This window comes from Opisthocomus hoazin, chromosome 18 (assembly GCF_030867145.1).
Source record: "Opisthocomus hoazin isolate bOpiHoa1 chromosome 18, bOpiHoa1.hap1, whole genome shotgun sequence".
NCBI lineage: Eukaryota > Metazoa > Chordata > Aves > Opisthocomiformes > Opisthocomidae > Opisthocomus > Opisthocomus hoazin.
This window is the reverse complement of record NC_134431.1, coordinates 1,631,134-1,649,057: the sequence shown is the minus strand read 5'-3', so window position 1 is coordinate 1,649,057 and position 17,924 is coordinate 1,631,134. Positions and strand designations below refer to the sequence as shown.

Here is a 17,924-nt window from a genome sequence, read left to right as displayed (position 1 = left end):
TAAGATTAGGCTCTTCAAGATAACATTTACACTATGTGCACTGATCTACTACATCATCAGCGCGCTCCTGGAGTGGTCAAAGTTGTAACAGCAAAGTAGTGTTTTATGCTGATACAGTAAAAATTAATCCACCTCTTGTGCAAAACAAGTTATGCAGGTATGACTACGCTTTTGTTGTTATGACTGAGGCTACTCCGGGGACTTCTGAGCCACACTGCCGTAAACATCATGAGTTCTACTGACACTTCTGATGACTGGAGCATTCAATATTGACAGAAGTTCCTGAAGGAGATACAGAACAAATCTTTCATGATAAAAAATGTCACTCCTCAAACACTTAGGCTTTTTTTCTGCACCTTCTCTAAAATTGCATTTGGAAAGAATGACTTATAATATACAGTTTACATTAGTTATAAATAGTATACAACCACATATAGTTATATATGGGCTTTTAAAGTGTTTGCTGCCCTTTTAATAAACACACATGGCATTAAATGGGAAAACCTGCATACAGCTCTTTTATTTCCTCCAATAACATAACTATTACTTGTCGGACAGTAATTTTGAAAATGACTGAGACTGAAACTAGGATCAAAAGATGAAATTAATAAAACAGATTAAAAACAACTCTGTAGCAAGGGGCCAAGAAGGCCAGTTGCTTCAGGCACTGTCACATAGTTGTGAAATGACAAAGATATTACAAAAATTATTTTTCCAATCTTCAGTTTTTGAATCTTTTATTAACCACTCCGGTACTTTGTCTGCAAACAAGCTTACTGGCTTGTAATTAGCTGCAGCGGTGAGTCCCCACATACTTTAAAATATTAACTTTTCTGATAAATTCTCTAATTTTCTAATTAAAAGTTATTTTCTAATGCACCTCAGTAGATAATTAACTCCAGAGAACAGTCTTTAAAGCCTTCTTCAATGCTCAGTGACAACCTCCTTCAATATGGCATTAACCTAGACAAAAGCTAAATGTGAGATTGTATCAGAACCAGTTCCTGTCAAAATCTTCAATCCATAAAAACACCATGTTAATGGAAAATGACTTTTGCATGCTCCGCTACCTTAACAATCATCAACAACACTCCTTAGAGCATGTTTATTTCAAGCAGACATGGAAAAGCAAGAAGGTCACCCCTAGCTGTTTAGTATCAAGAACATGAGGTGTGTTTCCATCTCGCAGTCTATAAATTTAGAAACTCTGCCATGGTAACAGTTCAAGATGCAGAGCAGATCACGGTACAAGCCGTTAATAAATATAATTAAATACATGGGAGCTTATTCCGAATTCCTTTTTCTGTCTTGCCTGGCTGGCAGAGCGTGCTGACCACCTCTCAGCAGAAAGCTCAGGGGAAGAGGTCAAATCGCTGTGCTCTGTCTGGTTGTGCTGATCCTCTGTAACGGCGAGCAGTTCCACAGGGTTTATCCTGCAAAGCCTCTTTTAACACACTGCTCGCCAACAGCCTAAAACTCATCATGAACACGCTTCTGCACACACCAGAATCAAGAATTCAGTCTGATAAACTGAAAGAAGTTACATAACCAAGTTTAAAAGAGCCACTTGAAGAAGACAGTGGTACAGGTGAATAATTTATTCAGGTAGATATCCACCATGAGCACTTTCAGAGATCCTATAAAACTTGATCTCTTTACTGAGACAAACCTCGGTAACTGTCAGTCACACACAAGAAACACTGTATTGGATCAGACCAAGGTTCCACCTAACATGGTATCTTGCAGTAGCCGGGTACACTGAGAAATGTAAATAGACTACAAGCTGATATCTGCTTCCTCCAGGTATTCTCCCAACCAATTTCAGCTCAGTACAATTCCCGACCCTTGATACCTGTTTATATAGTAACCTTCAAATGGTCTCTATGTCAAGCAACTTGTCCAGTAAACTTTCTGCATCCACAACATGCTTCAGGAAGAAGTAGCCTGGTCTACTACCCGTGATGAGAACCACCACCTCCTGTTTGTTCCTTCTGAGACTGGCTCCTGGTAGTTTCATCTGATGGCCCAGTTTTTTCACTGGATGAGACACTGAATATTCCATCACCTTCTCATGGCATTGAGGATTCTGAGAGTCCATCATAGTCCATGGGATACAATCTGCCCATAGAAAGAGACTCAAGATAATTTAATAAAAGTCAAGAGCAACAAAATCATCGAATCACAGATTGCTCTGGATTGGAAGGGATCTTATAGATCATCCAGTTCCACTCCCCGGCCATGGGCACGGACCGCTTCCACCAGATCAGGTTGCTCAGAGCCCTGTCCAACCTGGCCTTGAACACTGCCAGGGAGGGGGCAGCCACAGCTTCTCTGGGCAACCTGGGCCAGGGCCTCACCACCCTCACGGTAAAGAATTTCTTCCTTAGAGCTAAATCTCCCCTCTTTCAGCTCGAAGCAATTACCCCCTTGTCCTGTCACTACATGCCCTTGTACATCCCTGGGATCTGAAGGTACTAAACTAAATGAAATGAATTAGATAACATTTACTAGGGTTGCAGAGCCACAAAAGGTGGCATCCATCTTGAAAAGTATTTCAGCAGAATCAGATAAGTACAAATTCGCAGAAAATACAATAATAAATGAAAATAACAATCACAGATAATTATGACCAGTAATATTCAGTGCTGATAAATGTACTAGTAGTAGGTGTTAAAAACCAATCATAAAATTTATATAACAATGTGCACATGTTTAGCAGCTACAATTCCAGAAACAGATCTTAAAAAGACCATTGAGAAATCTCAAAAAAATTTCAGTTCAACAATTCAATAGTGAAGAAAAAGACAAATAATTTTTAGGAATTATTACGGAAGGAATACAGAACAAAAGAGGAACCCTATTCTGCCATATATCCATACTGTGCCCACATATAACGTGCTGCACATATTTGTTACCTTTCCTCTCAGAACAGACCCAAAAGAAACAGAAAACACACAGAAAAGACCAAGAGGATTAGACATATGAGAAAACACTAGCTATATTCAGGAAGAAATGAGGAGGAAGATGATGGAGAGGTAAAATCCTAAGTGGTATTGAGCAGGTAAACAAGGAATTACTGTTCACTGCTTCTCATAAAAAAGATGTAGAAAAGACACTCATGAAATGACCAAATAATTCTTTAAAAAGTACTTTCTCATGCAACACAATTCAGTGGCAGAAGTCACTGACACAGGGCATTAAAGAGCAAAAAATACAAAAGGGGTAAAAAAGGGACTGCACATTCACAGAGGCTTTCTGTTAGTAGATACCAAATATGCTGGTCCCCATTCAACTCTCACATTACTCGTTAGTGAATGCCAAGAGAATATACCAGAAGAAATACTGATACACAGTTCTGTTTCTTTCCTTTTTCCCCAGAGATCTCTGGTCATGGCTAGAAACGGTACACTGGATCCCCACCCGACATTAGAAGAATGACTTCTGAGGATGTTCCGTTGTGTTCATTTTTTTGCTGACCTCTGCAGACACTGAGTGGTGTATCTTCTGTCTGTGCATCTCTTCCTGCCCTGACGTGCGGAAAGACAGCCACAGCTCATCACATGATCCCGGGTAGCAGTCCTTTGCTGACTTGATATGAATTTCACCTGAAATATGCTAGCGCAATTAAAAAAAGTGCTACCTTTACCGTAGCTTTTAGTAACCTCATGGGAAGAGGCTACACTTCATGTAGAAAAAAAGAGCAAGCATGATCCTGCTCATACCAAACAGATCATCCTCCCCTAGGGGGAGAAATAATGAAATTCCCCATTCTTTCTCCAAGAATTTGGGATCAGAACAAGTTTCTGTTGGATAGGAACAGTGAATCACCCATCTCCCCTCCCAAAAAACTCTGCACAAAACATTTCATTTCAAAATGGACTGACAACTGATAGAGTCCATACAACTAGTAAGCAATTAACAAGCCTAATCCATGATGCTGACACCTAGTGCTGCTACAACCTTTATCCAGTGATTGAGGCCACGACAAATGCAAATACTCACCCTTACTATCCCACTTTCAAATTAATTTTTGTAGTGCTTAGCAGACTGGCTTATTTGTGTTTGCTCCGTCAGACTTCCCACTATTTCCCAGCACAGCTCTGTTCATACGTGACCTGCTTGACGTTCGCCCATCAGTTCCATATTTGGTAAAATTCTAATTTGAAGTCACTTTGTGTTCACCTTCTACCAATATTCTGCACCTTCTGGTTTCAATCATAAGCTGAGAAAAGCCCGATTTCCCCAAGCACTCCTCCTCCCCAGGGCTTCAAACATGCACGCCACAGAATAGTTAACAGTTAAATATTTTCTTGCCAATATTTTAAGAGTGCAGAAGGTTCCAAATTGCTGGTAAAATAAACAATGCCAGACTGTGAAAACTCCTGCCTGCCATATACTCTGATGTTAACAAGAGTTTCTTTATTACTGTAACCTTTCAGAAGCGAACAAAAATTATTTCTCTACCCTACTTCTGCCCTCAAGTAAAAGGCAAAGGAGGAAAGCGAACCATGGAAAAGCTGCATGGTAAGATACCGTGAGTTTTCCATCTTGCTTCTGTATTTCTTTCAGACTTGATGATACTGTCAATAAATAAACATCCAGAAGATGCTAAAAATATGGGCAAAGATTTTAACAAGCCAAAAATTTCCTTATACACTGTTTCCTGAATAACACAGATTAAACCTAGGTATGGGCCATGTGCCCTCTTGCAAGTACATAATAAAACAGGAAATACAAAAGGGCAAATTTAGCTTGCTCTCAATGACACACACTATGTTCAAGCTTCTCGGGACATAGCTCAGTCCTCTGGGGCTTTAGCCATGGACTTCCATCAATTACAGGGTGTCTGTCATTTCCTCACTTCTAAAAAATGAAGTCTTTAAACAGCATCTACAAAGAGAAGGAACTGCTAACACTTTTAGCACGAACAAGACAAATGACTATATAGTTCAGGCGACATCCCCTAAAACCACTGGTCACTGACAGGTCTGCCAGCCTTCTGTTACCTACCAAACACATCTGGAGTTATGGAATCCATGCCCAAGCCATCTGAACACCAGTTCAGATGAGTGTTGCTCATTTCCCATATACCCAGAGTGTACTGACCCCACCTTCCTCCGTGACAGCCACACCACTAGCCGAATCGCCTTCTTCACGTGCTGTCACTCTCGCGGCCACAAGGCCACCTGACTAACCTGAAAATGAACATGACGTATGTTTTGCTAGCAACAGACAGAGATCTCCAAGATCAGATACGCTGGTATTTTGGTCAAGTCTTTTAACCTTTTGCATTATTTCCAGCCCTTTGAATAAGGAAACAACAACACTGAAGTTCTTACAGACGTGTAATGATAATTAACCGGTTGATATCAACAGAGATACAGCAAGTGCTGTATATGACCAGAAACAGAAGAGGAAGACACAACAACTGAGGACAGACAAGGGAATAGAAAGAATCTATTGAGATTCCCAAACCAGAGCGGGAAACACATGAGCACATCAGTTTGCCTAGACGGGTACGAGAGTATCATATGCCATTAGCTTATACTAAAGTAGCAGAAATCAAAGAAGCAAGCAAGCATGAAAGTGAGCACTGGAATTACTGAATGAATTGCATTTGCACTTCCTGATCATTATCATTTATTCTGCTGTGGGAGCTGGTAGCAAAAGCAGTCAAAAATACAGGCTTCATAGGGCTCCAGTTTTATAAATGGATAAAATAGGCCAGAGAAGTCAGAAAATGAAGTAACAAACTGAGTTCTAACAGAAAAATACAAACATTTGCAACCCACTTACCTAGCCAGGTGAGCAATAATTTCATTGTTCAACGTTTGAATTTTGGCACTACACTATGTTCTGGAGTCTGAGGAACACGGGGCAGCACTTAACACGTACTGCATGGTAAAATCCATTCTGGCAGGCGAGTCCCACTGGTGCAGAACGTGAGGAATAATGAGAAAGGTATTTCTAGAAAGGTACCATAAGGCAGCTTTCAGTGTACTCCTTGCAGGCACGAGGGAGGTGCAAAATAGACCAAGGACACTACCTTACAGTAACAGGATCCAACACATCTGGGAAATTTAAATTGATTTTTTTTTATGCCAGACTCTACAGAAAACAGGGGCAGGCCAGTTGAAAAGAACCCAAGCATATATTATGTCTTGATTTCAACAGCAGGTATCCTTGGCAACCCTCAAACGTGCCTTTATTTCAGACAGCCAGGTGTGTTAGTTCCACGGGTGCTGGTTCTAGAACAACTACATTAAAAAGTACATGAGAAAGAGATCCCTATTTCAAAACTCAGCGACCTGGTAAAGCTGAATTTGCATCACCATGCATACTGGTTGTTCCAGACCTCATCATGATCAACATATTTTCACAGTAACATTCCATAAGCTTACATTTTCCTGCATATTTAAGTTCTTAAGATTTCCAGAATCAAATTTACTCTGAACAGTACCTGAAACTGTTATTTATGAAATAAATTTATGAAATGACAAAATACTGGAAACTTGCTGCGAACTCTCGAGCTCTTTGAGAAAGGATCAAGGGTTGATGAACTATTTCTTTTGTGACGTTCTTAAAACACTAAATTCAGTTTAAACATATCATACAATGCCTGGTAACCCATTAAACAAACAAACAAAATAAAGCACAAAAACCACACATAGCAATTTTGTATCTCATTAGTTTGGCAAGTTTGGGTTTTTTTGTTGTTGTGTTTGTTTTTTTTAAAAAGGGAACACTAGAAACTGGTAAGATTTTATATATTAGGTTTTCTAAATAGTCATTAAAAAGCTTATAACATTTTTCTCCTTAAAATGTCCTAGTAAAGTTATGCATCTCCAAATATACATAGACCATTTGAAACTAGATTCTCCTCTTTAGTTTTACAAGTTTTTAAAAATCTTTTTCAACTGTACTAAACTATCTCCTATCCCAACCCACTTCCTCAAACAGAATCCCTACCTTCTCCATAATATTTCGCTGCAGTGCACTGCCTCCACCTCCACCGCCCCGGCCACTGCACTGCCGAACACCGCGCTCCCTCTCCCCCTGCCCCAGCCCTGCCCCTGCTTGCCCGCAACGAGGCAGTTTCTGTTCCCTGCATCCCACGCTGGCTCCATGGCTTCCCATCAGATCTCAGATACAGGCCTGAAAAAGACCCCGAGTACGCAAGAACAGCAGCTTCCCACTCTACGTAAGCCAACTGCAATAGTTTAATTCATACAATGATCAAGTTCTACTTTAAAGTTCTATCAATTTTCGCCCTGTCCTCTCACCTTCCAAAGCCATTCTAGACTCTAACTTGTCCCACTCCGACTTCCCAGTCTTTAGTCAGAAGCATCAGACTTTTTGTTCTCCACAGTAAGAGTCACTTCAGCCGCACTGTGCCAAGCTGAGGAAGCTTTGTAGCTACTGGAAGGTAACACAGCATTTTTAACCATCGGAAGTCTTCCAGTTGGGAAAGGAGTATCAAGACAGAAAACGGCGTTCAAGTTTGCAGAGCTAAACTCTGCTCCCAGTTACACTGCCGTGAGCCACGTTACCGATTCGGATGGCGTTACTTCAGATGCACACCAGTGTAACCGAGAGCAAATTTTGGGTCACTGTGTATAAACAGCTCCAGCTAGAAGTGTAACAAAGGCTGCATTGTGCTACGCACAGCAGAGCCAATAAACGAATTCAGGAGACACCTAGATGTGTTCCTGGAAAAAAAGGGGGCAGGGGTCTAAGTGGTCTGGTGGGAAAACAGGAAAGTGAGATCAAGATAAATTAAAAAAGGTTTGGCACGCTGGCTTTGACAGCCCCTCCTATTCTTATCTCTTTTGCAGCTTGTAGAACACGTATGGCTATAAAACGAATTGTTATTCTGCACTGAAAAAAACTTCTTCATTTCGGAAGCAGAAGGCCACCACAACACACTGTTAAAACAAGCGTACAAGAATTTACCAGTATTTGAATGCAGCCTGATGGATCTTTCCAAGACAGCTGTGATTTGCACCCAGAACTATCAGTATGGGGTTCTTGGAGGAAGGGGAGGGGGGCAGGGGGCTGAGGTTTTTTTGCTGTTTGGTTTGGTTGGTTTTTTTTTGGAGGGGTTCTTTATTTTGTAACCTCATATCTATTGTTCGCTAATCAGCTGAAATCCCATTCCAGGGAACTCCAGCATCTAAAAGTCCTTCTGATCAGCTCTGTAGCTTCGTCTAAGGGCACTAAAATACACTTAAACTTACAACAACTGCTTTTATATACACACAGTTACTAAAACCCAACACTCAGGTCAGTAAGGTCAATATTCAGGTTGCTGAAGAACTCTGTTAGGCCACCAAGCAGCAGCAGTTTCCAGCACTGAACCCCCCTCAGCCACCGGCCCAGCAGCCTGCGCAGCGCAAACCCACGCGCTGCAAGCCACAAGGTGGAGATCTCTGGCAAAGCAGGACCCAGAGGAAGTCTCGTACCCAGCCTCATGTTACCATTAACACTCTGAGCCATTGCATCAAGCCAATTTTTCTGTTTGTTTTTAAAGTTTGATAGAAATGTCACTAGTGGAAAAATTAAGTAAAGAGCACTGGTTAGCCACAGAACTGGACACACCTGGCTGCAAACCCACCAAAAGCAACTGACTTCATTAGTACTAGGGACAGCAGAGTAAAATTTATATCTGAAATATGCCTGCACCAGTAGAATTTGCTGAGGCCACAGGCTCTCTGTGTGTTTTTACAGCTGCATCAGGTTTTGGTTTCTGACTCTTGCTGACATTCAGGAGTGCTGAAGGAGCACAGGCTAACAGGTCTCAAAACTTTGTAGCTGGGATTTAGATCTCAGCAATTTTAACAACCAGGTTTTGAAATAATACAAACTCCATTTGGAGTTGGAGCTGATGTAAATTAGTAGTTAAAATGCCTTACATTCTATCACTTTCGGTTCCAATGAACTTGTATATTTAAGAGCAGATGGCATATTTTAATAAACCATCAATATCGATTCAGGAATATAGTATCCATTTTCTGCACCAAGTGTTGGAAATGTTGCTAGATATGGAAATGAGCTGAAGCACTGCAGCTTTGTCTGTCAACAAGTTAAACTGACTGCATCCAACTCCCATTTTCGTACAGGTGCTCTGTCACTCATACCACAATACAGGAACATATCAATCAGAGTTAAATACTGACCTTCGATACCCTGCACAAGAGAAAAAGCAGGGAGTGGCATTTCCTAACCTCCTAGGAGCTACGCAGATGGTAACTTAGTGCCCTAAAAGTATTCAGTAAAGTTTCTTTTCATTTAGCTTCTGAGAAAGGCTCAGATTCTGAAATTTGAAAGCATCGAGGAACACTAATGTCAACCTTTTATCTACTATTCTTATATTGATATATTTAACTATCTTCTTTTGGAGGTAGAATACATTCTGATTCCAGGACTACATTACTTGAGAATAAATAGGTGTTACATATATTCCTCAATCAGCTCACAAACCCTTTGTCATTACCTCAGCTTCATTTTAAAAGAACCATTAGGGATAAATACATCAAGATGAGTAAGTAGATCCTAACGCCGAGGGTAACTGCCCTTTACTTACTTACCACTGAAAACTCCTTGCAATTGCTAAAGCTGAGATGTGAGCAAGAGTTCAGTCAGCGTACACCTATGTGAAGGGGAGCAGAGTAAGTGAAGAAGAGTGAACAAGCATGGAAGAAACAGGAGCCGCCCATGCAGGGGCATGGGTAAAGTGGTGTATGAAGCTAGGATCACTAGCACCGAGGAAGGAAAATAAAGCAAGGGAACAGCTAACCTCTTCAAACATCAACGCATAAATTATTTGCATCTAACATATAATAAATACTGTGAGAAGATATTAAAAAGTTCACTCCTTTTGACAAAGTAATGACTGAAAGATTAGCAATAATTAGAAGATGAAAGAAAAAAAAAAATCACTAAAAGATTGTGAAAGCCCCATGCCTTCACGAACACTACAGGGAAGAAAACCGTCCTAATTTCCAAGTTTACAATCCAGGAGAGTTCACTATGCTTTCTTACACACCCTTAGCGCCTGGTCCAGCTAGCTGTTACCTCAAGAGTTCATGTTCTCTCACGAGGAGTCTCATTAAAATCAATGGGCCTCTGTGCAGCTAAACTATATTAAATATACACACAGATGTAACTGTTTTTGAGATCAAGCCTTTAAATGTGTACATACTTTATTTAAGCATCAGCTATTGCCACATAAAAGCTATTTTAACACTAGGTTACAGTTGAAAGTATATTATAGGGATCATATTATTGCAAACTAAGCATGCTCATTATTACATCGCATGATCATTATTACAAAGATTTTGAAATTTAAATTCAAGCATAAACTGAAAAGATGCCTAACCTGCCAAGGCAGAGAATGGCATTCAAACAGCTTCAGATCTCCTTGCAGCTTCATCATACAGCACCCATACAATTATAACATGCATGTGTTAACATTTGAGGCTCCAGACTGGATGAAAACACCATGACACTGGTGGGTTTTTTGGTTGGGTTTTTTTTTTTTTTTTTTTTTTTACACTTTGGGGAATTTTGAGGAGCAATGGAGTAGTTTAGTTTGCAGAAATGGAAACCCTGTGCTTCCATTTACAAAGCACTGACTGCAAGCACTATCTTTTTTCCCCTTAAAGTCTACTGGAAAAAAAATTCATTGCAGGTCTAACTTACACCATGCTTCACTTTGGAGTTCTGTGTGCTTGTAAGGGCAGCAAACAGTTAGCTTTGCTTCTCTTTGCTGTTTGCTGCTTGCTTCAAATCCTGCAAGGAAAACTACAACATGGTGTTTCAGGTTAGTGCATATAAATGAAAACTAGGTTCAAAAGAAGCAGAAAAATAATTTTCTGTTCCAAAGCAGCAGCATCCTCTCTGTGCACAGACAGAATCAAAAGATCCCTGAAGAGATTTTGGCGGGCGTTTGCAGGTGGCTGGATTCTTCTTTTTTTTTTTTTTTTTCCTTTCAAGAAGAGCAGCCTTAATCTCACACCCAGAATGAAGATCTGAGCCGTCTCCATTTCCTACAGAAGGCAGAATCAACCCCAGATATAAGCTATCTCAATCAATCTTTTTCTCTGGTACTAATTGGATTTGTCTAGGCTCACTCGCACTGCCTTATGGCACCTGACCAGGAAAGTGGAGATTCCCATATTGGAATTTATGTAAGCCCATTAATGTAGCAGGAAATTCCTGAACTTGGATTTAATCCAAAAGATTAAGAGGACAAATTGTCTTTTAAAGCTAGGTGTAACATAGTAAAGCTACAAAATTCCTAACAACTAGGAAAAAAAAGCCATTGCTGATGGGTGGGTGTCAGGAGGATGGGGCCAAGCTCTTTTCAGTGGTGCCCAGTGACAGGACAAGGGGCAATGGGCACAAACTGAGGCACAGGAAGTTCCGTCTGAACATGAGGAAGAACTTCTTCCCTCTGAGGGTGACGGAGCCCTGGAATAGGCTGCCCAGGGAGGTTGTGGAGTCTCCTTCTCTGGAGATATTCAAGACCCGCCTGGACAAGGTCCTGTGCAGCCTGCTGTGGGTGACCCTGCTTGGGCAGGGGGTTGGGCTGGGTGACCCACAGAGGGCCCTGCCAACCCCTACTATTCTGTGATTCTGTGAATAACTGTAGTTAGACTAGAATGAATACTTCCTAAAACCATATACAAAAGAAAAGATCGGAGAGAAACTTCTTGCACTACGAATGTGACTGCATACCAAATCCTAACTCGCTGGTTAATTCCCTTGTCTGTCACCAGTAGGAACACCCTAGCAACCTCTCCCTTGGTTACTTGGCTGACAACGTGCCACTACTGCTATATGAAAACTGTCACTTCTCTAAAAGTCCAATTTATTTTAATCACAAGCAAACCTCTGTTGAACCACTGAACAATTCCTTCCTTTTTCCACAACACAGGAGATCTTGCCTAGCCCTGTTCTCCCACCAGAAGTGCCCTGAACACAAGCATCCTCAACTGTATCAGGTCTCCTGTCACCACTGCGCTACTGGGGTTACGAAAACTATGTCCTACTTCCATTGCTTCCGTACTGCCTCCTCTGAAGACCATCAGCAACACACGGCTGGAGAAAAGCACTTGCAGACTTTAAGGCCAGAAATGACCATTAGAACTAACTAGCACAACCTTCCTCAGAACAGGCCAAAAAGATCCAACATTGTTCTTCCTTCAAACTCGCAAATGAACTATGCTTGGAGCTATTCTCTCCTTACAACATTCCTTTTGTGATAAAGACTAGGCATTCTAAGAATCCAAAAAGAAAAATAAACTAATGACTAGTTCTAGTCATGTACAGGAATTTAACATAAAAACCTTGTCCCTTAACTTTCCTTTTACTTACCATCCTAGATACAGAGAAAAGTAATTCCAGCAGAGATCTGAGTTAAGTTGCCATTACACGTTTGGCACCAGTCATGTTTCTCCCTACCTCAGCTGCTTATTCCTACCCACAAATGCCCGTTTTGTTTTAACAGCATCCATTTCTGCAATCACATGGCAAACCACGTGGAAAGTTAATTAATTACTTTCAGACAAATCAACATCTTCATCCAGGCCACGGTGCAGTTTCAGAAACAAGGTCAGCAGCTCAACACAACAGAATGAATGGTCAGGAGGAAGGGCTACACAGACCAGCTGAAGCTAATAAAGAAACAAACAAGCAGCTACAGGTTGATTCTCAAACATTCTTCTAAAATGCAAAGTTACAAAAAGATGCGAATCACCCAGATTATCAATGCCAAAGATGACTTACCCCCATCACCTTACCACGCTGTTCAACATCCTCCCACATGCAGTGAACTATATAGCGACACATGTATTTTCCTGTGCGACCCTCCTGCTTCATTCGTAACAGACACATCCTGCAAGGGCATAAACACCAAATTCATAGTTTCTTGTTATTCTTCAGACGTAAAGAGTATATTAAATACATTTCAGCTCATTTAAGATTCTCCTTACACTACGTTTTTGTGATCAGAGAAAAAAAACACATACAAAGATGATTTTTTTTTTTTTTAAATAAACTATCACAAACTTTTCTATTCTGTACTCGAGAGCTGTATCTGCTGGATTTTGGCCAGTCCAGCTATGGAAGAGTAACAGTGGACTCTATTCTGGCTGACAGTACTGTAATCTAGTTAAACAGCACTGCAACCTAAATTCCTCAGCCTTAAGAACGCATCACCTTTTGGAGCAGGAACAAATGTCTTGTCTAATCCTAGGCTACAAGCCAGCTGTAATTCACCTTGGTACACTAAAGTGCTGGAAGCGTCCGAACTAGCCAAGCTGTGAAAGCTTAAGCAAGTTACAGACTTCACCCAAATTCACATTAGCAATGTCCTAAATTATTTCAACTACAGGGGTCTTTGGATACTTGTCCAACCACTTGGCAAAACCCCTAACACGAGATACTTGCTAGAAGAACTCACAAGTTTCTAAGTGCATTGTGGGATCTTAATGAGAATACCAGGCTGACGTTGGGTTTGGGTTTTTTTTAAGCATTAAAGCCACTTGGAAGTTCATTGCTGCTGTTGTGTCTAAAAAATAAATCATTAGAACAAAAATTTCGTTTTGCCTCTTTTACAACATCTGTAAACAGCATGAACTGAAATACAAGCTGAAACACTAAGCTAAGAGACCAGTCCCACCTCCTCTACCTCACTAATCAGCTCTGCTCCCGTGTTATGAGTCAAAAGGGCCTGTCTAGGGTTGACTGAGTTACTGCAGACGAGGTGACGCTCAAACACCGGAGCTGAAAGAAGTCACTGCTCTGCATAGAGACAGGTGGGAAACTGCTCACAGGAAATTCTTCTCACAGCTTATGCAAAAGCAACAGCGCAGAGCTGCTGGAGGCCTCTTTGAAGCAGTTGCATACTAACAATAGTGAATGTGCCACAAGAGTCAAGAGGTAAAAGTGATGATTTTTTTAATCTGTTCATTGAAGAATGGACATAAGACGTGTGCCTCCCTAAAGTCATTAAAAACCTTTGGTGATCTGTGAATGCCAGCTCAACAGGAAGAATCAGAAACACTCGAAGCTTTTCTGTTGAACTGACCTGTAGAAGGACAGATGACAACCTTTATAACGGATTCTATCTTGTCTACTGATTAGGAAAGATGTTTTTTAACCTGCAAGGGAAGCAAAACTTCTTACCAGTGATGAGCCAGAGACAAAACAAACTGAAGGTAACAAAAACTGCATTAGTGCTACATTCTTTTTTCTGATAGGAACCATACATGTAAGTCCCACAGCAGGGCCACTCAACTGAGACATCAAAACTGAAAGACGAAAAGCCCGTGGACCAGAATCTGATTTCTAGATGGAGAACTTCTGAAAATGACACTGGCCATACAAGAGACAGCTCTGGCTCCAACACAAGCCAGGTGGAATGAGGACAGAAGACTGGAGAGAGGGACCGAGGCATGACAAGTAGACCAGTGACCAAAGGGCGGAGTGACTGCGAGAATCTGGGTAGAAGGTGGGCAGAGCAGGGGAAGGGCTGCAGGCAGTGAATGGAAAGTTGTGAAGATCGTGCCCATTTCTGTCTCAGGCAACGGAGCTGTGCGAGGATTCCCAAGATTTATGCTGTGGCAGTGACAACTTAGTATCTGTCCAACAGCAAACAAACGCAATTAAGACGGTATCAAGAAATGAAACCATCTCGCTCACAGCAAGACGACGAAGTTTTCTGGTAAAACAGTGGTCCAGAAATCAGGGAACAGCTGTCCAGCTACCAGTCCTTCCACAAAACAAATGCACAAAAACCTTAAAACTTCTGTGTCTGACTTCCATCAGATTCAAAACCTTTCTTCCTCTTGTGCACTTACATAGCCGAGCAGTATGAAAAAGCTAATCAGTAAGAGTTACTGTATCCCAAATTTTTACCCACTCTTAAGAAGTCAAAAAGATTCAGTTTGGAAGACTAATTTTGGGCTAAGAAAATCATTTTTATACTTCTCTTGCTGAATATGCAAGCCCAAGGAGGGGGGGGGGAAAGAGTGGCTTGGCAAGAAAACCTCCTCCTGAGCATAAATACTGGTTCCTATCCAGTCTGCCTTCAGTGGTGGCAAGGCAGGCGGAGAGAGCAGTGCGCAGACCAACAGCTAACAATTGGTCACTGATGAGCAGGACTGGAGCGGCGTTCAGAGCAAAACCTGCTAGCTGGGAAGCCTAAAAGGCAGCTCTGTGTTTGGATGCATAGTGCTGTCACAGAGCTGTTCTGCAGCACCACGAGTGAGATCATGGAATATTGCAGTTTATTTGAAAATTTGGTAGTTTGTTACTACACCTGCCGTCTGAGGTTTAAAAGACACAGACTCTTTAAAGACTATAAACCTTCTAACCAGATCAACACAGTGTGAAACATTTTATCGTTTCACTACAAATCTGTTCTGTAGTTTACTCAAATACTGACTCATCTTCATCAAACCATGAAAGCAAAATTATTCCAAACTATATTTAGCAAGCTGTCTACCTCACCTTGGCTGGGTTGGATAATTTATGCTGTATTTAAGTTATGCAGAGAGATTGTGTTAGAAGAACATTCTATGAAAGGATGCCTGAAAAGGAACAGGAGCACCTATAACTTGACCCACCTCAGATGAAATGTAGCAGTTTCCCACAACAGCCTCAGCCACAGCTGCTTCAGTCAGTATTCCCGCGGTGCCCGCAGACCGGCTTCAACACCAGGCGCGGCAGTCGGCACCACCCTGTCGACTGCTGTGAGGTGGCTCGGTGCCGTGCAGTCGAGGGGAGATGATGCGTTATACTCCTAAGGGCAAAGCCCACTCGGAGCTCCCCGCTGTTCCCTGCACTTGGCCACTCATTCCTGCTTCCTCAGTTGCTCCAGAACAACTACTTCTGGTGCTGTGCTCTACTTGTTCAGAGAAATTGTTCTGGTTTAACAACACAACTATCAACAGCAGTTTTGGAGGGCTTTATTCTGTTTAACTCGTCCATGAGTGGCCAGCAACCTGGTGCACAGGAGAAGGAAGCTCCTGAATCGACTTTGTTATAAGCTACATGTTGAACATACACTGCTATGAATAATGGTAATGAGCGGAATTCTGAAATTTTCCTAATTAGGTTTGCATATTATCCTGTGCTCCAGGCTAGCAACCTCCCCAGCTGCTGTATTTACAGCCATGTACAGGTCGTTGCTGGGGCAGAAGCCAAGAGAATCGAGCCTGGCTGTGCAGTCTGCCTCCCCCCTGGTGCCTTTGCTTTGGCCATGTAGCCCATTCCCTCATGTGAAGGCAGGGTAAGATAAATGCCTAAGACATTCCTGATACACTTGTTCTTAAAACCTCTCTCAAGCAAGACTCCTCTGATGTAATTTAAACCCCTTTCTCCCTGCCCTCTCTACCACAAAACACAGAGTTTATTCCCTTTCTTCTGAAGCAACGTTTCAAAATGCTATGGTATCCCAGACTTCTCTGCAAATCTGAGAAATCTTTTCCTGCAGGAACTGTTTTCTACATGTTTAGTGGTTCTTGTTCTCCCCTGGACTCTCTCAGGGTGCTCAACACTTTCTCCAGCGTAGATTTCCTTATGAAAAACAATGTTCAGATGAATTCTTGCAACCAATCTTTGAGTCTTTCAGAACAGGAATTGTAGCACCACTCTATTTTGAGCCTAAATACTTCACAGATGTCACCATACTTGGGGTGGTGAAACTATGGAGGGAGCTTTAAGCATCCACATAACACACCCTGCACTGAGACATTTCTTGGTACGCTCACCAAAGTCGTCTCTTTGGCAGTTTTGTAGCAGCTCTGGACACAGTCAACACTCCATGTAGACTGTCACTGCATGGGAAAAAGCAAGCCCAGCAGTGGAGATGAACAGCTTGAGATTTCCTAAAAGGTCTTGACTTCCAAAGAAAAGAGTCCTGACATCAAAGTTGTAAAGTAACAGAAACGGCCTATAGAAACATGACATTCAGGAAAGAATACTGACAGATTGATTTTTGAAAGTATAGATTTAGCACTGCATTGGAAGGCACGAGCACGTATCCAAAGGAACACTATCTTGAAAGAAGTTAGCAAAAGCAGAGGCTAAACACGAGAGCCTGAATTTCCTCCCTTTCTGACTGGAGCTAAGTAGGAAAACTCTGTTCACAGACAAGCAGAAGTAAGAGCCAGATATTCAGAGGACCCACCAGAATCTGTAACACAAGAACTTTCAGCGCTGCCAAGCACGTGAAGTCTATAAAAGGTGGGATGCAAAAAGCACAGAGACACAGTTGACTAGAACACGATGGGCAATGACAAGAGCAAGAAAGGAGGTGGGGTTTACCAAACTAGGAAAAAATCTCATCATCTCCAGAAGACATTCTAAATCACTTGAAACTAAAACTTTGAAGAAGATGAAAGAAATAAATACACCAGAAAGTGATCTAGACTGCATTGCAAGGGGGAAAACGAACGCTTTAACAGATGGTGATCAGAATCTACATGGTCAGGTCACTGGCCACCAGATCAGGACAGTTTCTAGCCTCTGAGGCAATAGGTCCACCAGGAAAGACAGAGGTATGGGAGCCTTCAGACAGGGGTAGGATGTCCTCGACCTTGCCAGAGCCAGCCGAATCAATAATGTTCTGCTGTAACTTTACTAAGGTTAAACTGATTAAAGAATGAGAATCACAGAGAACACAGCAATAAGCTGACTGTGAAAGCAAAATGATGTTGCAGCAGGACCCTGGTCACTGTGCTAATCACCAGCAAAGCCTGCAGCATTTCCCAACGACCAAGGTAGTGAGCAGGCCTGTCACAGAGACTGTATCAAACTGGATCTCTCATTTGTGGTCCAGAGTGACAGCGCTCCTTTGGTCAAGCTGCCAGGAACATGGATAAGCCAGGCACGTAAACCTTCGAAAAAGTAACATT

The 17,924-nt window shown here is 41.8% G+C and overlaps 1 protein-coding gene across 1 annotated transcript in view; it reads right to left on the bottom strand.

Annotated features, from left to right (window-relative positions):
* UQCC1 (ubiquinol-cytochrome c reductase complex assembly factor 1) overlaps positions 1 to 17,924 on the bottom strand; it is a 49,852-nt gene that overhangs the window by 10,598 nt on the left and 21,330 nt on the right. The window contains exon 7 of the mRNA XM_075438741.1: positions 12,790 to 12,898. Within this exon, the coding sequence (XP_075294856.1) occupies positions 12,790 to 12,898 (109 nt within the window). The remainder of the gene's footprint in view (positions 1 to 12,789; positions 12,899 to 17,924) is intronic.